General features: G+C 53.4%; 1 protein-coding gene across 7 annotated transcripts; it reads left to right on the top strand.

Moving 5' to 3' along the window:
- Positions 1–840: 840 nt before the first annotated feature.
- On the top strand, positions 841–25,273 carry PHF19 (PHD finger protein 19). 7 transcript variants are annotated; one of them, XM_030919106.1, is made up of 15 exons: positions 841–865; positions 4,499–4,699; positions 5,206–5,287; positions 9,014–9,109; positions 9,608–9,708; positions 10,223–10,371; positions 12,639–12,734; positions 13,504–13,572; positions 13,772–13,892; positions 16,103–16,170; positions 17,462–17,623; positions 18,207–18,294; positions 19,345–19,430; positions 20,665–20,760; positions 22,653–25,273. In XM_030919106.1, the coding sequence occupies exons 1-15, from the start codon at positions 848–850 to the stop codon at positions 22,993–22,995; spliced, it is 1,776 nt and encodes a 591-aa protein (XP_030774966.1). In that variant the 5' UTR covers positions 841–847; the 3' UTR covers positions 22,996–25,273. The 7 variants fall into 7 exon arrangements, with proteins under 7 accessions (XP_030774966.1, XP_010370322.1, XP_030774967.1 ...); XM_010372020.2 differs by lacking the exon at positions 841–865 and adding an exon at positions 958–2,158; XM_030919107.1 differs by lacking the exons at positions 841–865; positions 4,499–4,699; positions 5,206–5,287; positions 9,014–9,109 and having other exon boundaries at positions 9,614–9,708; positions 10,227–10,371; positions 22,653–25,234.
- The last annotated feature ends 851 nt before the right edge of the window (positions 25,274–26,124 follow it).

Below are 26,124 nucleotides of genomic sequence, written 5' to 3'. Positions count from 1 at the left end.
TGTGTGTCTCCCATCCCCGTGCTCTAGTCCCACACAGTGGGGCCATCAAGATTCTGAACACAGAATTTCTTAACAAAGTATTAACACAATGATCACTTACTGCACATCCACCAGGCACCAGGGGCTTTGCATATATTAACTCTAACCTTCCCAAGAACCCTATTTAGGTGAGGACACGGAGGCTTAAGAGTTAAAGTCTCGGGAGTAAGAATTGTTTAAAAAAAAAAAAAAGAGTTGAAGTGACACACTCAGGCTCCCATGGTCAGTAGTGGGTGCAGCTGGCCTATAGCCTCAGAGGTGAGCACTTCCCTCTGTCATCTCTGTCCCCCAGCATCCTGAAGGCAGACCCAGCCAGCTTAGAAGCTAGTGGGAGTGTTCTGCTCCCATCATCAACCCTACCCGCGTTGGACACACGTTCTCTGGGCAGAACAATCCTAGGGCTCCTTTGGGACTTGAAATGTGCTCTCCAGGATTGGGAGATTTTGTGCCATGAGGCTGCTCCCAGGCTTTCCTTCCAGGTTCAGGCAGGTGCTCGGCAGTGCTAGGTTCTGCTGAGGCCCAGGATCCAGAACGGGGCAGTGAGGCAGGTGAGAGCAGGAGGATCAAGGAGTGGAAGGAAGTGAGGAAGGAGGTGAGAGGATTCCTGGATCTTTGCTGAGAAGGTGAGGTGGGGGGCAGCACAGATCATGCTCCAAGGCCAGGAGGCAGAGGGCCCAGAGTGAGCAACTGACAGTGAACAGGGAAGGCCACAGGCCACACCCATGAAAGGACACATCCCTGTCTGGTGGGGGTGTCTGCAGAGTGGGATGGTAGCCACAGAGGTGGGCGCCGTGGACTGAGGGCAAGGATGGGGGTGGGGTTATTGGTAAGTGTTTTTCCCCCCTTCCCCCAAGAGTGAGTCTGGTGAGACCGTGTCTGCCTTTTCCCCCCCAGGGCAGGGACCCTGTGATTGGAGCTCTGCCCACTGCCTCGATCTGCCATTCGTATGACTCTGTGCATGTTATCTTTCATTGTGTGCCCTTTATTTACATGACGTGTTATGCGTGTGGCATATATTTGCGATTGTACCATGTATTTCTGTGCACTGTGTCTATGCAGTTTGTTGTTTGGGGTTATTTCGGCCACGTAGGTTTCCTCTTTTGTGAATTGCCTTTTGATATTCTTAACCCATATTTTAAAAATTGCATTGTTAGCCCACTAAATTCCCTCCACCTGGCACACCCACCAACCTATTTCCACAACCTATCTGAATGCCCCCTTTTCAGGAAACTTGTGTCTCTTGCCTGCCTGTGTTGTTCTTGCGTTGTGGTTTTATGTGTTATGTCCGTCTACCTTACATGCATGTTCTGTTGTGTCTCTGTTGTGTACAGTGTGTTCCCCCTTGTGTATCTACGCCTATGGCTGGTGTGTACAGTACTTCTCTTTGTGGTGTGTGTCCTGTACATGCTGCGGTGTGTTCTGACCTGTATCTGTGCGCTGTGCACTGTGTGTTGTGTATCTACATTACGCTTGGGCTGTGTCTCTGTGCCGAACGCCTGTGCTGTGAGTGCAAGCTGTTGTGTGGCCCGTTTGGCCGTCCTGGGTCTGTGTCTGCGTGTCTGCGCCAAGGGTCCGCGCCGCCCTGCTGTGTGTCTGTGCCAGGGTCCGCCGGTGCCTGCGCGCAGAGCTGTGTTTCCTCAACAAGTGTGCGAGCGGCAGTGTGCGCCATGCGCACTGCCTGGCGTCTCCGTGTGCGCCGCGGTGTGGCCGCTCCTCGGCGGGGGGCCCAGGTCCGGGAAAGTGGCCGCGGAGGATGCGCGCCCGCGAGGCGGGCGGGGGCGGGCTGCGCTGCGGGGCCCGGCGGCCGCGGGCTCCAATGGCGAGGCCGGCGCGGCCCCCGCTAATTACATAAGCGGGACGTCAATAATTCGCGGGAAAACGCGAAAAAGATGGCGCCCCGCGCCCGGGGGGCCCCTTCCTGAGCGCCCCGGCCCCTCCCTCCGCCGCCTCCCCTCCTCCCCGCGGCGCCCCCGCCCCGCTCCGCCCCCGCCGAGACCCCGACCCCGGCCCCACGGGCGGACACTCGGCCGGGCAGCCGCGGGCCGAGCGCAGCCGCCTCCGCCACCGATGCGCCTGGTGGCCAGACTCCAAGTGGGACCGGCGGACACGCAGCCTCGCGGTGAGTTCTGCGCTGTTGGGCGGACTCCCCGCCACGCTCTCCTCTCCCGGCCCTCATCCCTCTCTTTTCGAAATCTCCCTGAACTTTGGCGGCCCGAACGCCTCCGGGGGGTGAGACTCCCATGGAGCGGGGCGCTCGGGGGTAGGGACGGGGCGTGCAGGGTACCTGCGGGGCAAAGGGGCCCCACCCCGGTTCCCGAGCCCCGGGGGGCGTGGGTGACAGGTCGTTCTTCCTTGCCCCCGATCTTTAATTTTCCTGTCGGGGTGGGGGAAGGACGGACGAGCGTTTGGCATTTCGCTCACGTCCGAAGTCAGGCTGCAGCAGGGTTGGGATGGGGGAGGCTTGGCGTCCGAGCGACTGAGGAGAGGAGCGCTGAACCCGAAGGGGGTGCTTCTGCAAGCATTTTACCCCCTCCTGAATACCCTTTTTAAAAAGCCAACGGCCGCCCTGGGAGAGGCCCCGGCGCATGAATCATCCTCGCTTCCTGCCCCCACCCGGCCCCGCGCTCCCGGTGCCGCGGATTTGAACTGGACGCAGACGTGAACCCGCAAACAGGCATTTCTTTGCAAATGGGTTTGAATCAGCCAATCACAGCCCGCGGGGGCCCGCTCCGGGAGGACGGAGGCGGGGGCTGGGGGGGCGCCACCCGGGGGCCCCCTCCCGGCCAGGGTGGAGGCGGGTGCGGCGACCCGGCCGGCTCCCAGAGGCGCAGCGGGGGAGGAAGTGTCAGTTTGTGAACCTGCAGCGGCCCCGGCCTGGCCCCAGGCCTGGCGGGCGGGGACCTCGCAGCGCCGGGCGAGCCAGGTGGCAGGGAGAGGACAGGGGTTCAGACCGAATCCCCTGCGCGGGAGCCTGTGCACTCTGCGCTGGAGAGAAAGGAGATGGGAGTGGGGGTGGAGAGGGTCGTGGCCACGCCACCATCTGGGGAGCCGAGACCACTGCAGTGCCCGGCTCGCCCCAGCGCCCCGCACGTAAACTCGTACTTAGCTTCACACACTCCCTGGCACAATTCCGTAGACATCATCCTGCCCAGTCTCACAGGAGTACACACAGGCACCACGCAGAAACAGGCACTGGACTCTCTCCCTGTGAACAGATAGTCATAACACCAGGTGCCCAGCGCCATGGCCACAAGGAGGAGACCCGAGTAGGCTCTCGGGGAAAGAGCGAGGCTGTGTGTGGCTGTAGTGGAGAGTGTATGGAGGGGCATGGAACCAGGTGAGCCCAGCAGGGAAGGAGGGGGCGTTAGGGACGGCTTTGAGCACCAGTGAGGGCAGTGGGGAGCCCCAGAAGGTTTCTGGAAGGACATTGGTGGCCCTGCGGATGAGTCCGGTGGAGAAGCAGGAATGCAGGAGCGACCTGTTTAGCACTGGGTGCAGGTAGTACCGTTCCCCGCCCCAGATGCCTAGTGGAGGTGAGCACAAGGCCCAGGAAACTATTACTGAGTGATGAATGAATGAATGAATGGCCCAAGCAAAAGATGAGGCCTGAACTCAGACCAGGGCAGGAGGATGGAAGCTAGAGCTGGAAAACCAGAAATCATGGCACTTAAAATGGCCTGCTGTCGCAACTCATTGCTTAGAGAAGTTTGAGATGCATGGAGGCAGTGCCACTAGCAGGGAGAGAGAGAAATCGATGGGTGAACTGGACGTTGACTAGGATAGTGAGAGACAGGCGTGGAGAGGCTGGCATGGGGATGGATGACTTCACTGCTTGGAGCAAATGTGTATCTGGGTGAAAGCATAAGTGGGTTTAAATGTCCCAGAATTAGTTTCCATTCAATCAGCTCATAATTTAGAACAGAAGGGGGGATTACAAAAGACAGATGACCCAGGCTACACTAGTTACAAGCCACCCAGTTTTCCTTTCTAGGTGAGTTTTCTCTGGACAGATCTCTGGGTAGGGATGGTTGCAGGGGTTGGGGGTAAAAATAAAACCCAGCTGCTCCCCTGGAGAAGATCATCCATCCAGAGCACATGGAGTGTGTTTGCTTAAGGAATAAAACCTCAGCCTCCTGAAACAGGGAGTGGTTCAGGCACGCTGGGTAGGGGACTTTGTTCTGTGTGGGTTGAGAGATCCAGTCTCTTTAAAAGACAGTGTGGTATGGGCCATGGCTCTGCCTTTGGCCCATCAGCCTCTTCTCCTTGACACACCTGTTTCCCTATCTGTAAGACGTGAATAATAATATCTCCCTCATAGGATGGCCACAAGGAATCAGTGAGATAATAAACAAGTCTGGCTTATAGCACAGTGTACAGAAATGGTGGTTTCCTTCCTTCCCCTAATGGGATTTCTGAAGCAGGGAAGCAAGAAGTAAAAACCCTGTTCTGTCTCTCCCAGTGTCAGGGGAAGCTGATGGAGAATCGAGCTCTGGATCCAGGGACTCGGGACTCCTATGGTGCCACCAGCCACCTCCCCAACAAGGGAGCCCTGGCGAAGGTCAAGAACAACTTCAGAGACTTGATGTCCAAGCTGACGGAGGGCCAGTATGTGCTGTGCCGGTGGACAGATGGCCTGTACTACCTCGGGAAGATCAAGAGGGTAAACCTGTCCTCTCTGGCCCCTGTTCTCAGGCTCAGCATCTCTCTGCTCATGTTCCAGCCTGGCTGTCAGACCAGGGGGCAGGGGGATTGCCAGGGAATTCCCTTCTTGTCCCTCATGCCCAAAGCTGGTGGTGGGAGGGGCCAGAGCCTGGTCTTGCAGGCACCAACCATCCTTAGGGTCAGCATCATCCAATCTGTTCTTTAGAAAGGTGCTCTGAGAGCCTGCAAAGCAAAAAAGTCAGGTTCGAGAGGATCACAGAGGAGCATCTGACTTGTGCTTCTGTCCTCAACATTCTGACCAAGTTTTCATCCATGGGTCCCTGGCTGTGCAACTCCAATGACAAGGAGTACAAGGAGTACACCCTGTCCAGGAACTGCCATCCTCCTTTCCCTTCTAGCCCTGCTTTCTGGAGCATATGGAGACAAAAATGGGGGAGAAAGACTATGTTCCAGGTTGGCTTTCCCCAACCCTTTCTCACTTGCTCCTTCCTATCCGTGCCCCAGGTCAGCAGCTCTAAGCAAAGCTGCCTCGTGACTTTCGAAGATAATTCCAAATACTGGGTCCTATGGAAGGACATACAGCATGGTGAGTTTTCCTAACATTTCAGGTAGCCCCCACCCTCGCCACGTCTTCTCTCCTCTGCTGCCTTCATTTCTTCCTCTCCTTCCATCTCTTACTCCTGGCATCTGCCCTTGTCCATGAACCCCAAGCCCCCCTGTGATGATGATCTAATCTGGTTGTATATTGACTTGGGAAGGTACTTAGGACATCAGTCATCCCCTTGAGGATTCATACCCCAGGAGGGAGGCTGGGCAGGTGGGGAAGGTAGCTCAGGGAGGTGTTGGGAGGGCCAGACTGGGCCTCAGGCCTGTGTTTGCTTCCTGGCTACACTATAGCTCCAGCTGCTCAAAGCTCTGGGTCAGTCTGGGCTAGAAAAGGGGGCGTGTCCAGGTAATCAGAATTGTCAGCTCTAGATACAAGCACAGCATCCCTGATTTAACATATGAATAAAACTAGTGGAAGCAGCCCTCTCCACGGGGCAAGGAGCCCGGAGGAATGCGAGAAAAAACAATAAAGCAGAGATAGGCAGGGTGAAGCTGGACATGCCTGGATGGAGCTAGACCAGCTTTCAGGGCTGAAAGGAATCTGGGTTGGGTGCCATCCCTGCCTTCAGAAAGCTGACATCTCTCCCTTACAGAGATGGCAAGTCAGGGCCATCTTTGCCACCATTCTCCCTTCCTATACACACAACAGACATCAGTAGCCATTGACAACACATGTGCTTTCAACGTGGAGCCCCAAGCAGCTACTACCTGTCAATCAGAGTTGGCATGAGAGGAGAAACATGTTTGCCATTTATACTCTAACAGAAGAAGAGACATGGCCCCTAGAGGGGGAAGAAGCAGGTTTTAGGGTCAGGTAGACCTTGGACCAGCTTTGCCACTACTAGCTGCATTTGCAGAGCAAGTAATATGACCTCTCTGAGTCTTAGTTTCTTCATGTGAAAGATGAAGTGAAATTACTGGCTTCATAGGGTGGTTGGGAGGCTTAAGTGAGCTAATCCATGTAAAATGGTTAGCTCAGTGCTATTGGTTTTAGAGAAGCTGTTACTCAAGAATTTGTTACCAGCTGGGCACAGCGGCTCATGCCTGTAATCCCAGCACTTTGGGAGGCCAAGGTGGGTGAATCGCCTGAGGTCAAGAGTTTGAGACCAGCCTGATCAACATGGTAAAACCTCGTCTCTACTAAAAATACAGCTACCCAGGAGGCTGAGGCAGAAGAATTGCTTGAACCCAGGAGGCAGAGGTTGCAGTGAGCCGAGATTGCACCACTGTACTCCAGCCTGGGCGACAGAGCGAGACTTCGTCTCAAAAAAAAAAAAAAAAAAAAAAGAATTTGTTACCGTAAGAGATGATTCCAAGAAGCCTGCCAAGTAGAGGCTGCAGAACCCAGCCAGTTAGTAAAGCTTTCAAATTGCCCCCTTCTCCAAGAAATTGTGGCCAGTGCAGACCGATTCCTCTCCAACCCCTGAAATGTATCATATAAATATCCAAAGCAATGAGGATCTCCTCTCCTGGTTTACCCCCTTATTGAAAGCATAAGGAGCTAGATGGAGATGACCATGCACCTTAGCTGACCTCCTGTGGAGGCCCACTACATATCAGGCTCCTTGGAGGTACCCACAGTGATCGGCTGAAGAATGGCTTGTCTCCTAGCCAGAACTGCCCCTTCTGGGCAGAATGGCGACCCTCCGGTATCTCCCGAGATTAGAGCATAAGGTTGAACACCACTGTAGTTATTGATCAATTGCTTCATTAAGCCAGTGAGGACTTACTGAGACGCACTGTGGACACCACCTTCCTGGGAGCATGTTTAGGAATAAGAGGCAAGGTTCCTGCCTGGCCATATATTCAACAAACATGTCTTGGAACACCTGTTACATGCCACACTCTGTGAGGTCCTGGGGATACAGAGATGAAGAGGTACCATTTCTTTTTTTTTCTTTCTTTCTTTTTTTTTTTGTTACCCAGGCTGGAGTGCAGTGGTGTGATCTTGGCTCACTGCAAGCTCCGCCTCCCAGGTTCACGCCATTCTCCTGCCTCAGCTTCCCGAGTAGCTGGGACTACAGGCGCCCGCTACCACACCCGGCTAATTTTTGTATTTTTAGTAGAGACGGGGTTTCACCATATTAGCCAAGATGGTCTCAATCTCCTGGCCTTGTGATCTGTCCACCTCGGCCTCCCAAAGTGCTGAGATTACAGGCGTGAGCCACTGTGCCCAGCCTCCTTTTTTTTTTTTTTTTTTTTTTTTTTTGAGACAGAGTCTCGCTCTGTCACCCAGGCTGGAATGCAGTGGCATGATCTCGGCTCACTGCAACCTCAGCCTCCCGGGTTCATCAAGCGATTCTTCTGCCTCAGCCTCCCGAGTAGCTGGGACTACAGCCACACGCCACCATGCCTGGCTAATTTTTGTATTTTTAGTATATACGGGGTGTCACCATATTGGGCAGGCTGGTCTTGAACTCATGACCTTGTGATCCGCCCACCCCGGCCTCCCAAACTGCTGGGATTACAGGCGTGAGCCACTGTGCCCGGCTGAAGAGATACCATTTCTACCCTTACAAAACTTTCAGCGTGCTGGAGAAAGAAGACAGAAACACATATCAAAATGTGTTTAATGTATATGTACAAACCTTTCACACATAAAAACATATTTATTCTTCAACCAAAATAAAACGTAAAGAAAGAGATGGAGAGGGGACCTGTAGATTAAAAGTAATTTTAAAAACATCAGCTAGTCACCATGTATGGACTTTACTTGGGGACCTTGATTCAGAAGAACAGACTTAAAAGTATTAAGGCATTTGTACTTAAGAGACAATTGGAAATGAGAAATTAACTGAATTTGTTAATGATATTAAGCAATTATGTTAACTTTTACGTGCAGTAAAGGTGTTGTAATTATGTTTTTTAAAAAGAGTCTTGATCTTTCAGAAATACATACTGAAATATTTATGGAAAATCTATTGGGTATCTGGGACTCAAAATAATTACAGGAAGGAGAAGTAGGTGGGAATATAGTAGAAACGAGATTGGCCATGAGTTCATAAGTGATGAAAAGATGGAGTTTCATTATAACTTCTAGGCTGGGCACGGTGGCTCACGGGTGTAATCCCAGAACTTTGAGAGGCCAAGGCAGGCGGATCACTTGAGGTCAGGAGTTCGAGACCATCCTGTCCAACATGGTGAAACCCCATCTCTACTAAAAATATAAAAAGTAGCTAGGCGTGGTGGCATGCACCTGCAATCCCAGCTACTCGGGAGGCTGAGGCAGGAGAATTGCTTGAACCAGGAAGGCGGAAGTTGCAGTGAGACAAGATCATGCCACTGCACTCCAGCCTGGGTTACAGAGTGAGACTCCATCTGAACAAAACAAAAAAGGTATATTATCCCATAATAAAGTTTTAAAAAATTATTTAATGACAATTTAACAAAACAAGTTAAATAAGGTGGGAGAGGCAGCATGATGTGGTCAAAAGAACAAAGGGTTTGATGTCAGATAGCCATGGGTTTAATCCCACCCTCTCCTTGCTAGCTAAGCAAGGGACTTAACCTCTCAAAGCCTCAATTTCCCCATCTTTAGAATGGTAATGATGATAGGCATCTCAGAGTGGTTGGGGAGATTCAGTGAGGTGGCATGTGGGTCCTAGTGCTAGGCCTAGCAGACAGTAGAGGCTGGGCATCTGGAGAGTGAGTATAAAACTTCTCATTCCTGTGAGCTGGATCTGACCCTCGAGGGCCTCTCTTTCAGCCGGCGTTCCAGGAGAGGAGCCCAAGTGCAACATCTGCCTGGGGAAGACATCAGGGCCGCTGAATGAGATCCTCATCTGCGGGAAGTGTGGCCTGGGTGAGTGGAGAGAGCAGGGCCCTGAGAAGGCCCCAACCTATGGGTCCCCACGCACTGGCCCCTGATAGGTACTGCTCCAGCCTGTTGGGGCCTCTGTTGGCTTCCTGTTTCTCTTGGCACTCCAGGGTGAAAGGGGGCCAGTTGCTGTGAGTGAGGGCTCGGGAGGAGATCCTGGGGAAAGCTGGGAGGGTATGATGGTGTATGTAATTTGGGGCCCTGCTAAACGGAGAGGATGGGTGGGGAAGATGGGGCTCAGGCACTGAAGTCAGACCTTCCTGTGCCCCCCCTCCCCGCTCCAACTGGCCAATGTTGTCATTTAATTCCCAGCCTGGACACTGACTTGGCCACCTTGGTGGGCATCAGCAGCCAGACTCCCGGCAGCTGGCAGGCAGAGCTCCTAGGACTTCCCTCAGCCTTCCCAGTCCTGCCTCCTTTGGGCCAACTGGCCTTGGGCCACGGCGTCCCTGTGGGCACTCACTGCCCCCTCCTCTGCCATAGGTTACCACCAGCAGTGCCACATCCCCATAGCGGGCAGTGCCGACCAGCCCCTGCTCACACCTTGGTTCTGCCGACGCTGCATCTTCGCACTGGCTGTGCGGGTGAGCCTTTCATCCTCCCCAGTCCCTGCCTCTCCTGCCTCCTCCAGTGGGGCAGCCCAGAGACTCCAATCACAGAGCCTGAGCTCCAAGCAGAAGGGCCACACCTGGGCTTTGGAGACAGACAGCACCTCTGCCACTGTCTTTGGCCAGGATTTGTAGACTCCCTGAGCCTCAGTTTCCTCAACTGTAAAGTGGAGATGGGTTTGGTGTCGGGAATAACAGGACCAATAAATGATACTTTACTATTAAAAAAGAAAATCCATGTAAATACATGTTGGTAATTGTTGCCTTTATTGCGCTTATTACTCTTAATTCTGTTATCAACGGAGTTCCTTCTGGGATAGAGGGGATGGGTTTGGAATTAATGAGAAAAAACTTCTTGCTTTTCTGACTACATTGGAATATCTGCGGGTCCCCCAAACCCTGGCAGCACTTCCCTCGATAGACAGCCGTGTCCTGACTCGTGTGGTCCACCCGAACCTGGTGGTTGACTGGGGCCCTCGTCTCCCCCCAGAAAGGCGGCGCGCTGAAGAAGGGCGCCATCGCCAGGACGCTGCAGGCCGTGAAGATGGTGCTGTCCTACCAGCCCGAAGAGCTCGAGTGGGACTCGCCCCACCGCACCAACCAGCAGCAATGCTATTGCTACTGCGGCGGGCCCGGAGAGTAAGGCAGGGTGTCGGGGCCCCCCGGGCGGCAGGGCAGGTCTCCGAGAATCGGCGGTGGGGACCGCCCATAGGGAGCGAGCCTGGAGTGTCAGTCAGCCAAGGCGGGGACCTTGAGGGCGGTCCCAGCGTGCTGTGCTGTGGGGGCAGGGCCTCGAGGGGCGGGCCTGGAGTGTCAGCCGCGGGTGTGGGGCCTCGGGGGGCGGGACTGGGGTGTCAGCCGCTACGGAGGCGGGGCCTCGAGGGGTGGGCCCGGAAGATTGGCCCTGAAGGCGGGACCTCGGGAAGTGAACTCCGCAGGTTAGACCTGGGGGCGGGGCCTCGAGGGGCGGGTCCGGAAGGTTAGACCTTGGAGCGAGGTCTCGGGAGGCGGACCTGGCGGGTTACGACAGCCCAAGCAGGGTGCCAGGGAGGTGGGGGCTGGTTGAGAAGCACCCTGTGGAGGGGCGGGGTGGGGAGGAGGGAATAGTAAGGCCTCGGGGACAGGACCTGAGGAGGCGAGGCCTCAAGGGGCAGCCCCCGAAGGGGAGGCCTCGGGGTGGGGCCCGAGGGGGCGGGACCTGAAAGGGAGAACAGAGGGCCGGGCTGCGCGTGGCATTTAGCACTATGGAGCAGGGCTAGAGGGCAGAAGTGTTTCCTTGGAGCTCCGTAGGAAACGAGGAAGTATTGAAGTGTGGTTAAGAGCCTGGGCCGGACATAGTGCGAATCCTCCCTGGACGTCCACGTCCTGGCCCTGCTGCCTACCAGCTGTGCAATCCCTGAGCCTCAGCTCTCTGAATAGTTTCCCCATCATGTGGTGGTTATGAGCAGAGCGTGAATTACATAATTCACATAGAGGTTCACATAGTGCCTGGCACTTGGTAAACCCTGGAAAAAATGTGAGCTGTTACTGGTGGTAGTGGTGGTACTAATGCATGAAAGTCAAGATAGCCTTTTCACCGTCAGAGTCAGTGGAACCGGCTGCTGGTAAGATATTAAGATCCTTTTCCTGCCTGGCGCGGTGGCACATGTCTGTCTGTAGTCCCAACTTCTCAGGAGGCTGAAGTGGGAGGATCACTTGAGCCTGAGAGATGGAGGCTGCAGTGAGCCGTGATCATGCCACTGTACTCCAGTCTGGGTGACAAAGCAAGATGACCCTGTCTCCAAAAATAGGAAAGATTGTTTTCCCTGGAGATGTGCAATCAGGCAGGGGTAGGGGGCCGGGGGTAAGGGCATGTTATGTCGGGACCACTGTGGAGGGAATTCTTGTCCTGGCTCTGCTGCAAGAGTCTTTGATGCTTCCTTGCCGACCTGGGTCCCTATGTAGCCATGGCAGCTGAGCTTGCTCCCTTGGGCTGAGTGCACTTGGCATTGTGGAAGGAACCATAGATGTAAGAGGTAGCGTCTCTGGCCTCAGGAATTTCAGCCTTCAGGACCCTCTGAAGTCCTGAATCCCAGCCCCAAGCTCCAGCGGGGTAACTTGGCAATGCTTGAAGTACTTCATCTCTCAAATGGGTTTAACCTTAACTTCAGGCCTATGAGCTTCCCCAAGTATTGTCAGATGGAGAAATGCTTATGGAAACCTTTCTTGCATTAACGCAGTGCTTCTCAACACCTATGGGCAGGGTTGCACAGGATGCTTGTTAAAAATGCATCCCAGAGGCTTCTCCAAAGATTGAATAGGTCTGCAGTGGACCAAGGAATCTGCATTTTAACCTGGAGTTCACCTGACAATGTGTCAATGAAGCATTGAGTATTTTGCTCTTCATATTCCATGAATAGTTATTGGATGACCATGATAGAGCAGATACAGTTGCAGGTGAGAAAAGCCAGTTGTAGTCTCGCCCCCGTGCAGCTGACAGAAACCATTATTCTCCTGTGTAGTCTCCAAGGCAAACGTTTCCCTGTCAGCAGTGTTTGGGAAGCAGCAAGTCCAGAAATGGTGGCTTCATTGTGGCATGGCAAGGAGAGCACAGCCTTTGAAGTTAGGGAGACCAGAATTTGAGTCATCATCCTTCACTTGCCTTCTGAGTGAGCTAGAGCAAGCCATTTCACCTGTGACTCATCTGTAATATGGAGACAGTGTCCCATCTTTTACCAGGTCGTGAGGTCAAATGAGAGTATATGTCCACCTCCCAGGTCCTCCCTTGGCACAGCCTAAGTGCTCAGTAACTGAATTATCTTCTCTTTCTGCCAGTAGAGGGCAAATTTAAGTTGGGAAAGGTTGCCAAAGCTCATACCTGACTGGGGGTGTGGTTCTGGCTGACCTTGGCTCCTCTGTCTCTCCAGATGGTACCTGCGGATGCTGCAATGTTACCGGTGCAGACAGTGGTTCCACGAGGCCTGCACCCAGTGCCTCAATGAGCCCATGATGTTTGGAGACCGGTAGGTGCTAATTTGGTCCAACTGGGCTTTGGGCGTGGTAGGGAGGGGGCAGGGATGGCAGCAACAACTCCTGCAGGTTGACTGCCAGGCTCCAGACAAGAGGGGGTCTGTGACAATGTATGCCTACCTATTTAATGGAGGCAGCTCAAGGTAGGGGATCTCCCAGCTATGCAGGGCCAGGAGGCAATAAAGAAGTATTCTGGGCCACATCCCTAGTTGCCATTGATTTGTGGCATACCTTAGATAAATGCCTGCCTTCCCTATGCCCCAGTCCCTTAAGTGTCTGGGGAAGAAGGGGTGACACAGTCTTTGCGCCAGCCCTGCCCAGGGTTGTTACGGAAGCCGCTGGGGAAATGGACGACTTAACGTGGCTTCTAGCTGATGGAGCTAAGCTAATGGAGTCATTATGGATGTCAAACCTGATGTTATGCATCTTTTGGTTGGTGTCTCATGTCATTTGTGATTGCGTGTGTGTCTGTCTCTGAGGGGAAGAGGGTGACCATGGCAGCCCAACCTAGCTCAGCTCACTCTCTGTGAACTCAGCCACGCTTCAGGGCAAGAACTGGGGAGGGGATTGAGGGCAGGGGCTAGAAGGAATATGGGGTATCTCTTAGTCCCTGTCCTGCTCTGTCCTTGCCCCCCAGTGGCCAACAGCCCTGGGAGTGAGAAGATTATGGGAAGGCAGGTGGCGAGTGAGGAGATCAGGGGGCTGGACTGGGGGGTGTCCGAGCCCCTCCCACCATAGGCCCCTCTCTCTGCCCACCCACAGGTTTTACCTGTTCTTCTGTTCCGTGTGTAACCAGGGCCCAGAGTACATCGAGAGGCTGCCCCTGCGATGGTGAGAGGGTGGGGCTTAGTCCAAACTGACCGCTGCTCCTTCCAGCTTCTCCCCTCCCTCCTCCCTCCTGGAACGATTCCATTTCCAGCTACTGGGTCCCAGCTCTGCCCCTGTCTCTCAGCCTGGACCCAGAAAGCTGTGACGCTGGCTGAGCAGGCTGCCACCTCACCTGGTCCCACCTCCTTGCCCCCTTGCCCAGGGTGGATGTGGTTCACCTGGCCCTCTATAATCTGGGGGTACAGAGCAAGAAGAAGTACTTTGACTTTGAGGAGATTCTGGCCTTTGTCAACCACCACTGGGAACTCCTGCAGCTTGGCAAGGTATGCGGGGTTGTGGGATGTCAGTGGCAGGAGACAGAGAGGTTTGCCCAGGGCTACGCAGTGCAGGACTAGGATGGAGGTCTCAACTCTCACCCTTGAGTTGCTGCATCCCTGAGTCCAGGCCTCTGAGCCTGTGTCCTTTAAGGGCCTTCCCAGTCCCAGATTTTGGCAGTGGGCAGGTTGGGGCCTTCGCAGCTCAGTGGAGGGGAGCTGAGGCCCTAGATCAAGTCTAGCTGGAACACAGCTCTCTGCTGAGTATTTGACCCACTCCAGATTTCCTGGCTAGGATGCAACATGGAGTGGGTCTGCCCACTGCTGATCCTATGCGGAATAGTGGGTCACCAGGGGCCTGGGAGCCTCAGATCCATGGAGTGAAGTAACAAACGGAGACCTTCAGAGTCAGAGCTGGAGAGTGACTTGCCTGTGGTCAGCAGAGCTTTGAGGCTGAGCCAGAGCTGGAGCCAGTGATCCCTAATCACTCCCATGGGGGTGCTGTGTCTTCTTTTCCCTAATGACATCCTTATAATCCCCTCCATCACATACAGAGTGAGGCATCTTCTCTATAGACTGCCCCAAATCCTTCTTCGATGAAAAGGAATTTTAAAAGAATAACCTTTATGCTTTGCAAAACATTTTATGTATTAACATCTTCATTTACAGTGTTTGATAATTTTTTTTAAAAAAAGATATTATAAAACCTTAAAAGATACACACAGAGTTGGTTTTTAGTAACTTTTTTTCTGATTTTTTTTTTTTTTTTGAGACGGAGTCTCGCTCTGTCGCCCAGGCTGGATGGAGTACAGTGGCCGGATCTCAGCTCACTGCAAGCTCCGCCTCCCGGGTTTACGCCATTCTCCTGCCTTAGCCTCCCGAGTAGCTGGGACTACAGGTGCCTGCCACCTCGCCCGGCTAGTTTTTTTTTTGTATTTTTTAGTAGAGACGGGGTTTTACTGTGTTCGCCAGGATGGTCTCGATCTCCTGACCTCGTGATCCACCCGTCTCGGCCTCCCAAAGTGCTGGAATTACAGGCTTGTGCCACCGCGCCCAGCCTTTTTTTTTTTTTTTTTTTTTTGAGACAGCATCTCACTCTGTCGCCCAGGCTGGAGTGCAGTGGCTCGATGTCGGCTCACTGCAAGCTCCACCTCCTGGGTTCACACCATTCTCCTACCTCAGTCTTCCGAGTAGCTGGGACTACAGGTGCCCGCCATCATCCCCGGCTAATTTTTTGTAGTTTTAGTAGAGACGGGGTTTCACTGTGTTAGCCAGGATGATCTCGATCTCCTGACCTCATGATCTGCCCACCTCAGCCTCCCAAAGTGCTGGGATTACAGGCGTGAGCCATGTGCCCGGCCCTGATTTTTTTTTTAATTGTACATATTCCTGGTGAAAAATCTTTAAAGTACCAAAAAGTATAAGGAAGTATACTTTTTAAAAAATCCGTATCACACCACCCAGAAATCACTAGAACTAATGCATAGGTACATTTCCTTTCTGACTCTCTTCTATGAATATTTTTTTCTGTTTCATGGTTTAAATGATACAGTATATGCAATTTTAAATAATCTTATTTTTAGTATACATTATTCTTTTCCGTATTATTAGAATCTTCATTAAACTTTTTTTTTTTTTTTTTTTTTGAAATGGAGTTTCGCTCTTTTGCCCAGGCTGGAGTGAAGTGGCGCTATCTTGGCTCACTGCAAGCTCCACCCCCTGGGTTCAAGCATTTCTCCTGCCTTAGCCTCCCGAGTAGCTGGGATTATAGGCGCCCGCCACCATGCCCGGCTAATTTAATGGCTGCATTGGTTTCTACCATAGCTTACTTGTTTCCTTGCTGTTGGACAGTTTCTTTCCCATTCGTCCACCATTAGAAACAATGCCACTGTTTTGTATATGAAGTTTTGTTCCCATTTCATGTTGTATCTGCAGATATATAGATTCCATGATAGATTCCATGGAGTATCACTACTGGGTCAAGGGTATGGACTTTTTAAAGCTCCCAATACAGTTAGGTCAGGAGGTATTCTCTCCATTTACAGATGGGAATGAACTTGGAAAGGTGAAAAGGCTTATCTGAGATCCTGGAGTGAGTCAGTGGTCCTCACCTGGAGGACTCAGAAGCATCAGGAGATGGAAGGGAGGGAGTAGGGGCTGGGGCCTCCCCATGCGCCATGTGTCTGGGTCTGATGTCCTGCTGGCCTGCTCTCCCACAGCTCACCAGCACCCCCGTGACAGATCGAGGACCGCATCTCCTCAATGCTCTGAACAGTTACAAAAGCCGGTGCGTGCAGGGTGGGGAGGGAGCGTGGTGGGGCCATCTACAGGTGAGATTTCTTCCTACCTCATAGCCTTTGCTCAGGCTGTGCTCCCTGCCTGGGTCCTCCTCCCCTTCTCTCTGAATCATTTCCATTCTCCAAGATCTAGGGGGCACCCCACCTCCTTTGCACAGCCACTCCAACCACCCCAGCAGCCTGCCACATTTTGGTACTGGGCTCAGCTCTGGGGGGGGGCTGCACCCCTGCTCTCTGAGGGCCCCTCCTGCTCTAGACATCTAGGCCTTATGGGCCAGGCACTGAGGGATGGGTGTATCATCTGAGGTGGGCTACAGCCTCCTGACCCATCCCTCAGCCCCTGCCTTCCCATCTAGAGTTCTCAGTACACACAGCTGGTCACGTCCTTCACCACACCACAGAGGCATGCCCAGGCTCCTGAACCTGGCACTCAAGGCCTTTTAAGACCAGGCTGTGCCCGTGTCCTCTGCCACTGTCCCTTTGCTTTCTGTATCCTGGGTGCCAGCCATCCTGAGCCCTTGGTTTCCCACCTGGCACTTTTATTTATGCTCTGCCCTTTGCCTAGGATGCGCTTCAGTCTTTTTTACTCATTTGTTCCATCAACAAGTATTCATTGATTTGCTGTTCTATGTCGGGCCTGTCTGGGTGCTAAGGTCATGGTGGGGAATAAAACAAGGTCCTCATCCCTGAAACTCTTCCAGACACCTCTAGGCAGAATTACCCACTCTCTCTTCCACATTCTCATGGTTTAGGGCCCAAAGCCCTGCTCTTCAGTACAAGAGGTCCCCTGCCCTTCTATTGGAGGACTGTCCATTGGGATGGCAGGGGGCCTCTTGTACTAAAGAGGGTAGGGCTATGTCTGGGTCACTTCTTCAGCCACAGGGCAGCCCAGTCAGTGTTGCTTTCAGTCTCCTGGGGAAACGAGAGAACAGAATGAAATAGGTTCCAGTATCTTGATCATAGGAGTTCCGCTGTGAGCTGGAGGAGGCCTTCCTGCAGGAGGTGGCCTTGGGGTTGGTTGAGGCAAACAAAAGGGAGAAGAGCAGCAAGAACCATACTCGTGCAGGAGGAAGCACAGGGAGGAGGCACCAGCTGTGTTCTCATATTCTACCTGGAACCCCGCATCCCATGGGCTTTGGGGAAATCAGCATCTCCAGAGGCATCTGGATTTTAGCTCTGGGTCCAGGGAGGCAGAGAGGCTTGTGTCATGCTTGACCCCACTTCCCAGGAGGATGAACTGATGGACTCCAGAGCTTCTTCCTCCCGCTGCCCACCCCCCAGGTTCCTCTGCGGGAAGGAGATCAAGAAGAAGAAGTGCATCTTCCGCCTGCGCATCCGCGTCCCACCCAACCCACCAGGGAAGCTGCTGCCTGACAAGGGACTGCTGCCAAATGAGAACAGCGCCTCCTCTGAGCTGCGTAAGAGAGGAAAGAGCAAGCCTGGGTCAGTGCTCGGGGACCCAGGGGCCAGGGCTGCCGCCAAACTTGGTTTCTCTGCTTCCAAGCAAGCAAGGAGGACCTGCACCCAGCCAGTCCCAGCTGTAGGACCCTGAGAGGGCTAGGTAGTGGCTGAGCAGGATCCCAGATCCCAGATCCCCAACTCCTTTCACCACCACAGTCCCCTCATTGCCTCGCAGGGAGGAAAAGCCAGATCTGAGGACCCAGCCTTGCTGGATTAGGACTTGGGCAAGGAGGTGAAGGGGAAGGCAGTGTGTGTGAGGGGTCCCTCCCTCTCCTGGCTCATCTGAGCCCCCTCATCCTGGCACTGGGGGGGCCGGGCATCTGGATGTACGTGCCTGGGGAGGCACCTTTTCTTTTTCTGCCCACTATACCCTCTCCATACCCTCCCATCCCTACTGCCCCCAAGGACTCTCCCTCCTCCCCAGGCCTCCCTGTGAAGGTGCAGCTGTGTTCAGAGCCTGTCTCCCCAACTGCTGTGACCCCCGCCCCTGCGGCGCCTCCCTCTGGGCCACCCTAGAGCCCTCAGGCTCTGACGGGGCCACCTTCTCCCTCTTCTGTCTCCACAGTTTGTTGCCTCACGAATTCCAGCAGCAGAAAAGGCGAGTTTATAGAAGAAAAAGATCAAAGTTTTTGCTGGAAGATGCTATTCCCAGTGTTAGTTCCTTGTTTTCTTATTCTCCATTTTCATACACAGGGTCAGCACATATTAGGGCTTCCTGTGTCAAAAACTAAGTCCCCCAGGCCCAGAGAACTCTCTCATGTCCCTTAAAGAAGAAGCCAGTCCCTATTACAGCTAAGCCAGGCACTCCAAGACCCCTGCTTTATCTCCCCCCAAGTTCTCCCAGGAACCCAAAGTTGGGGTACAACGGCAGGTAATATTCTTGTCCCCACTGTCCAGGTAGGGACACTGAGGGAAGGGTGGGGCAGTGACTTTCCTGAGACCACTCATCAAAGTGGCAGAGCCCAGCCTGGAACCAGGGTTCCAGAGCACTTTCTTTCCTCCTTGAAGCCCACCTCCTCCCTGAAGCCCCCTCCCTGTGGGCAGTAATCCTAGCAATGCCTCATGTCCCAGCACTTTGCGGTTTAGAAGCATTATTTAATTTTACTGCACTTCCTGACATCTTTTTTTTTTTTCTTTTTGAGGCGGAGACTCGCTCTGTCACCCAGGCTGGAGTGCAGTGGGGCCATCTCGGCTCACTGCAAGCTCCGCCTCTGGGGTTCACTCCATTTTCCTGCCTCAGCCTCCTGAGTAGCTGGGACTACAGGTGTCTGCCACCACGCCCGGCTAATTTTTTGTATTTTTAGTAGAGACAGGGTTTCACCGTGTTAGCCAGGATGGTCTCGATCTCCTGACCTCGTGAGCCGCCCGCCTCGGCCTCCCAAAGTACTGCGATTACAGGCGTGAGCCACCATGCCTGGCCCTGACATCTCTTAAGAGTGAAGCAAGGCAGGGGTTATTGTCCCCATTTTGCAGTCGAAGTAACTGAGGTCCAGAGAGGTGAAGGTCATACAGTCAGCTAGAGATAAAGGCAGGGCTAGAACTGGGATGACTTGGCTCCCTGGTCAGGACTTAGAATAAGTGATGGTCTTACCCTAGGAAGGGCCCAGCCCTCAGCAGCCCTGGCTGGATAGGAGGCAGCCTGTGTGGGAGGCGGATTTGATACTCACTATCTGACCCTCCCTCTCTCCTTCCTGTGTCCACAGAGTGACTTCACCTCAGCCTGGAGCACCAACCACCACCTGGCTAGCATATTTGACTTCACGCTGGATGAAATTCAAAGTTTAAAAAGGTGAGGGACCTAGCGGAGAAGTCTGCTCTGGAGGCCGGGAGGGAACCAAGCAGAAAGCCAAGCCTCCAGTTAAAAGGATCCCTGCTGCGCGAGTCTGCCTGAAGGGGCTTTTTGCGGTAGAGCTTTCAGCATAACATCCCTGTTCCCAGAGCACCACAGCCCTCCCCACTTCTCCAGCCCTCCCCTCTTCTCCAGCCCTCCCCTCCTGCTTCTCCCCGCCTCACCCCATGGATGTGCACATTCACCATGCTGTTTGATGCCTGCTCATCTTTGCTCATGTTGCTCCCTCTGCCTGAAATACCCTTTGCCTTGCCCTAGCCCATCTGAAACTCAGGACCCTGCTTCTTCCAGGAAGGCTTCACTAACCCTCCCCCGGCTGAGCTAGATGCCCTCCTTTGTATTCCACATGCATTCCACAGGAACTGCATCTTCCATCATTTTATTTCCCAAATTATTAAAGGTCATTTAGTATTTTCCTGAGGACACAGGAGGGTTTTAGAGTCAGACCTGAGCTCCAGACCCTGCTTATCAGTACTAGCTATGTAGCTTTACCTAAAATTCCTTAACTTCTCTGAACGTCCTCAGCTATTTTCCTCAAACAAGATAATGCAAATGAGGGCCGGGCGCAGTGGCTCAAGCCTGTAATCCCAGCACTTTGGGAGGCCGAGACAGGTGGATCACGAGGTCAGGAGATTGAGACCATCCTGGCTAACACTGTGAAACCCTGTCTCTACTAAAAAAAATACAAAAAACTAGCCGGGCGAGGTGGCGGGCGCCTGTAGTCCCCGCTACTCGGGAGGCTGAGGCAGGAGAATGGCGTGAACCCTGGAGGCGGAGCTTGCAGTGAGCTGAGATCCGGCCACTGCACTCCAGCCCGGGCAACAGAGTGAGACTCCGTCTCAACAACAACAACAAAAAAAAGATAATGCAAATGAAAGCACTCTTGACCTGTGAAGTGTTGCACAGGTGCCTCGGATCACGCTCGAGTTACTGGCACCAGTGCTTACGTCACCACCAGGGAAGGGTGCTCTGGGAGATTTTCTTGACTTCTTGGACTTTGAAGGGTTAAAGGGTGGCTGGGTAGGAAACAGACAGGTGTGGTGGTGGGAAGCTCAGCTGTGGGAAGATGGGCCTCCACTGGGATGAAGGATGCATGTTAGGGGACCCTGCGGGCCAGGCTGGCAGGACCTTGCTGGCCGGGCCACCAGCAGGCTCACCGTCTTGCTCCTCTCAGTGCCAGCTCAGGCCAGACCTTCTTCTCAGATGTCGACTCCACCGACGCTGCCAGCACCTCTGGCTCTGCCTCCACCAGCCTCTCCTATGACTCCAGGTGAGCTTCCTGGAGGTCTGGTGTTCACATTTTGCCAGGACCATCATTCCTCCCAGCCCCTCCACTTCCCACTTCTGTCGTGTCTGGGTCATTCTATGTGTCTCAGTCTCTAGCGGGCAGTACCTGGCCTTCTGCAATTGTGAGTCTGGCTCTCGGACCCTCTGGTTCTGAGTCATGGGGCTTTAGATGGGATCTAAGTACAGGCATTCAGGCTCCCGTGGTTCCATCCCTTTGGAATGCTTCACCTGCTGCAGAAGGTTGTACAACACCTCCCACTGGATGATACCAGTTCTGGGGTGGTTGGACCAGAGGTTCTTTCACTTTTGGCCTCTGCATGCCATGAGCTTGCATGTCTCTGCCTCTTGGACTACAAGGTTCCCTGACCTTGATTCTTGGCTGTCTGAATATGGTGCCTGTCTTCTGGAGTCTCTAAGGGAAAGAGCCATTTATTTAGAAGCCTGACAGAGGGGAAGACAGAAGATGGCATCCTGCAGGGTGGAAGATTTAGGAGTGGGGACAGAAATCCCTGGGGGCCCATCTCCAATACAGCTGGTCTGGCAACAGCTGGTCCTCAGCAGTATGGGGAGTGGTCGAGCACAGGGATTTCCTCTGCACTCAGGCTGCACTGTATTTTAAGATATTTGAGACCCTTGCAAAAGTAGAATTAAAAGTATAATGCCTGGCCAGGCACTGTGGCTCACGCCTGTCATCCCAGCACTTTGGGAGACCGAGGTGGGCAGATACCTGAGGTCAGTAGTTTGAGAGCAGCCTGGCCAACATGATGAAACCTCGCCTCTGCTAAAAATACAAAAAAAATTAGCCAGACGTGGTGGTGCGTGCCTGTGATCCCAGCTACTCAGGAGGCTGGGGCAAGAGAATCGCTTGAACTGGGGAAGTGGAGGTTGCAGTGAGCCGAGATCGTGCCACTGCGCTCCAACTTGGGTGACAGAGTGGGACTCCATCTCCAAAAAAAAAAAAAAAGTACAATGGTATAGTACCTGTAGAGATCTGTCTTGGAGTCTGTGTCTCTTGACATCTGTCTAGGTATCCTCTGCTATTGCCTCTGTATTTTTCTTTCTTCCTGTTTGTTGGTTGGTTGGAGACAGTCTCGCTCTGTTGCCCAGACTAGAGTGCAGTGGCATGATCTCAGCTCACTGCAACCTCCGCCTGCCAGGCTCAAGTGATTCTCATGCCTCAGCCTCCCGAGTAGCTGGGACTACAGGTGTGTGCCACCATGCCTGGCCTATTTCTTCCTGTTTCCTTGGTTTCACCAGCACTTCAGGTCTCAGTTTCTGTCTCTAAGCATCTGAATCTGTGCCTTGTCCTGTGTGTATATGTGTGTGTGTATGTGTTTGTGTGTGTCTGTGTCTGTCTGTCAGCCTCTCTATCCAGGGTCTGGGGTATAGGGTCCTTCAGTCCCTAACCCCCAGCCCTATGTGACCTGTCTGGTTCCACGAGTCTGGTGAGGGGCAAGGCAGGATAAGCAGGGCCCCTGCACTGCATGGCCTCAGGAGGCTCAGAGAATGGTGCTCTTGCACTTTTGCAGTGCTGGGATCCTGGCTGTAAGAGCATATGCTTTGGAGTTGGACGTTCATAGGTTTGAATCCTGGCTCTGCCACTCCCTACCTGGTTTTCTCCTCTGGACCCTCAGTTTCCCTCCTCACAGGGCTCTTGTGAGGATCTGGTGAGATAATCTATGCCTTGAGAATAGATTATCTCAGGGACTACATGACAGGCACCTTTGAGAGAGCATGGGAGAAGATGGATAAGAGGATGCCGCTCAGCGCTGTTCTCTTCCACTTTCCTGGTACTAGGGGAGGGCTCAGGGAGAGGAATCTACCATGATGGTTCTATCTCATTCTCATCATCTTCCTCTCCCACTCCTGATACAGATGGACAGTGGGCAGCAGAAAGAGGAAGCTGGCAGCCAAGGCATACATGCCCCTGCGGGCAAAGCGGTGGGCAGCTGAGCTGGATGGACGCTGCCCCTCGGACAGCAGTGCAGAGGGGGCTTCAGTCCCGGAGCGGCCAGATGAAGGCATTGACAGCCACACATTTGAGAGCATCAGTGAAGATGACTCATCCCTGTCCCACCTCAAGTCATCTATCACCAACTACTTTGGTGCAGCTGGGCGGTTGGCCTGTGGGGAGAAGTACCAGGTGTTGGCTCGGAGGGTCACACCTGAGGGCAAGGTTCAGTACCTGGTGGAGTGGGAAGGGACCACCCCTTACTGACTAGCCCCCAGGGGTGCCAGGGGTCCTGAAAACCAAAGGAGGAGCAGCAGAAGCCATAGGCTCCCCAGCTTTCTCCAGGCTGGGGTGGGAGAAGGAAGCAGGACAGAGCTGCAAGTGCCTGGCAGAAGGCCCTCCCTGCCTGCCTGCCTGCCTGCCAGGCCAAGGCCTGCGTCTCTCTGCTGTACCAGCTCTGTTCCAGGGCCTCCTCAGGCTCATTACCCCTGTGCCTGTGTCTCTACACACTCCACAACCCCTCAAACTCTGTTTATCTGTTCCTCTGACCTTGAGTCCCCTGCTCTGGGACCCTTCCTCCTGAGGCCCAGGTCTTTGTCCCCAGTTGTGTGCCTTGACCTCTCACCCCTTTTTGGGTGTGTTTGCACATCCTGTGTGTGCACAGCTGTCCCTCCGCTGGATACCCTTTACATCTGACCCGTGGGGCAGCCAGTCTTCCCAGGGACTACATAACAGGCACCTTTGAGAGAGCCTGGGAGAGATGGATAAGAGGATGCTGCTCAGTGCTGTTCTCTTCCACTTTCCTGCCACTCCCCACTGCCCTTGGAGAGAGGTAGTAGGGTGGGAGAAAGCCCCTGTGAAAGCCTGCGAGGATCTGAAGAGTGAAGGGCTGGGTCTGCCTCAGAAGGCACCAGCACCAGGGTCCAGGCTGAGAGTGAAGGCTGCCAGTATCAGCTTTGGAGGTCAGTGTCAGCTTTGGCCACACCCCCTCAGTCTCCATAGAGCTGGGCCTGGCCTTGCTGGAATGGAGGCATCCTTCCAAACCTGGGGGACGGGGCTGGGCAGTGGTGGTAGGAGGGAAACCATGTCGTGCTAAACTTGTTTCTGGTGCCTCCCACCCCCAGACCCACTAGACACCACACAGCAGACAATATACACCCACTCCCACAAGTTTCCATCCACATGTGTTGTACTTTCAGCTCCAGGCACGCAGACAGCCCCACACGGCCACACCACCACATGCCTAAGTGTACTCACACACACAGGCACACAGTCCCTCTGGGCCTGCTGGCTCCTCTCTTGGCTTTCCTGTGGCCCACTTCCAGGGCCCAAGTGCTGCAACTAAATGTGAAAGCTCAGCTCCCGCCCCTTCTTTCAGCCCATCAACCAGCTTTGGTCCCATAGGGAAGCACAGGGGACTCACCCTCTTTCATGTCCCTTGCCCTGCCCTGAAATGGACAATCACTTTTTGGGATAGGTTGAAATGTTTAAAGGGCCTGCATCATTCAGTTCCCTCAAAGGGAAGCTCTTGCCAATCGGGGTTTGAAAGAGAATTTTTGGAACAACATTCAAATTCTGCCTCATCTGGAGGGAAACCAAAATTGGGAGGGGGAAGAGGACCCCTCATGTTTTGCTGCTTCCAGAGATATTAGAAACTGACTCACTTGATTGGAAAGTGGACAAAAGTGCCTTGACGTGGAGGGTGGGCACCAGATGGGGACCAGCCTTGCCAACTGCTGCTGTGGCCTCCAGCTTGGCTGGTTTTGCAGGCCGCCAGCAGGAAGGCGAAGGTGGTGGTAGAGCAAGAGGCACTGGTGGGGCAGCAGGCCTGCAGGAGCTGTTTTTCCATTACTAGGCCTGACCCCTCTCTACCTGTGAGCGTTCAGGGGGTCCCTGAGATAGTTTAGATGCCCCCCATCTTAGACCTCAGCTCCCACAGTGCCTTTTAAGGGGGACCTCACCTCCTGTGCACAGCCCACCCACTTTCCTCTGCTTCCCTGGCACAGCCCAGGCATAGATAAGCTGGCATTGGACCCAGTTCTTCCCCTTTCTCAGCCCCACAGCTGCTGCCACAGGGGCCAACTGGGGCCAGGTGGAAGGGGAGCTGGGAAGCCAGCCCCTAGCCCAGGGGTGCTGTGGGACCTGGGATTCAATTTGTAGCTTCCTGCCTGGCTTCAGAGAGCCCAGCAACCTCCTAGGCCTGCTTTCCAGACTTCTGAGATAGCCTGGGACAAGCAATCCTGTTACAGTACATCTGGACCTTCCCTACCTGGGCTCTGGGGAGGCTCTGGGCTTGGAGAGGGAAAAGCGGGGAAGGGGTGTCTTCACCACCTGGGAAGATAGCACAAGGCCTAATGAGGTCACCCTGACTGCCCACCCCAGCATTTCATTCATACCAGATAATAGCTGCATTACTGCCAACTGACCTTATAACCCTCTGCACCTTCAAAAAGATTCATGGTTTTTAATTGCTGCTTTTAATAACATTTGTTAAAGTTATAATTAATGTGTCTGTTTTATGATTTAAAAGCTCCCTTTGAACAATCACCTGTCTTCCCTGTAATGAATTAGCTGCTGAGTATCAGAAGGAATTGCCTCTGGCTTTTGCTCTTGGTTTACTGGAGGCTGAGGAGGAATGGCAGGTCCCTGTCCTCTGGCCACCTTGCCACTCTTACCACTGCCAGCAACATTCTCACCCCTACTGCCAGAGAGAATATGGAATCTTTTGCAAGTACCCGACCTGTGGGGGCAAAAAACATTAGTTGAGGGCCACTGAGAGGTAAAAGACGGAAAATGAACTTAGAAATTGACCCTACTATAATACTTAGGTCCAGGCACCGAAGAACTTTATCAGTACATCATCACACAATTCTAGAAATATGAAATGAGTTCTAGACCTGACTCTGCTAGTTCTAACCTGTGCCACTTTAGTCAGATTCCTTTCCTTCAGTTTTCTCACCCTTCAAATGCCAGTGATAATCCCAGCACATCTGCTCCCCAGGTGTTGGGAGAGACTTTGCTGTGTGTGATTGATTATTACTTCAAAATAAACCTCTAAATCTAGGGCAGTTTGGAGAGGAAAAAAAGAGGAGATGTGAAGGGGTAGGAAAAAGGTCATCTATAGAGAGGTAAAGGCCATGGATTCCACTGAATTCTACAGTTTGAGGGGTAAAGTGTAGCCTGTAATCCCGAGTGAAGGGCTTAGTGGTGTTAACATCTGCCCTTAAACGTCTTCATTCACTATGGCTCCCACTTCTTTCTACCACTCCATCAGCTTCAATCTTTTATCTGTCCTCAGAGTAAAACCACAATGGGAGTTGGGCGAGGGGGTGGTTATTCTCTGGGCTATAATTAATGGAATGGAATGAAAAGTGGCACCAGGTGTCAAAAGACCTG

Source organism: Rhinopithecus roxellana, chromosome 16 (assembly GCF_007565055.1).
Source record: "Rhinopithecus roxellana isolate Shanxi Qingling chromosome 16, ASM756505v1, whole genome shotgun sequence".
NCBI classification, from domain to species: Eukaryota; Metazoa; Chordata; class Mammalia; order Primates; family Cercopithecidae; genus Rhinopithecus; species Rhinopithecus roxellana.
This window is presented reverse-complemented; position numbering and strand designations above follow the sequence as displayed.

Excerpts from the sequence above, each read along its gene's own strand:
- PHF19 (XM_030919106.1), top strand. Across the intron at positions 10,372-12,638 it reads TACTGCGGCGGGCCCGGAGA|ATGGTACCTGCGGATGCTGC; the intron begins GTAAGGCAGGGT and ends CTGTCTCTCCAG. Across the intron at positions 17,624-18,206 it reads AGAGGAAAGAGCAAGCCTGG|TTTGTTGCCTCACGAATTCC; the intron begins GTCAGTGCTCGG and ends CTGTCTCCACAG.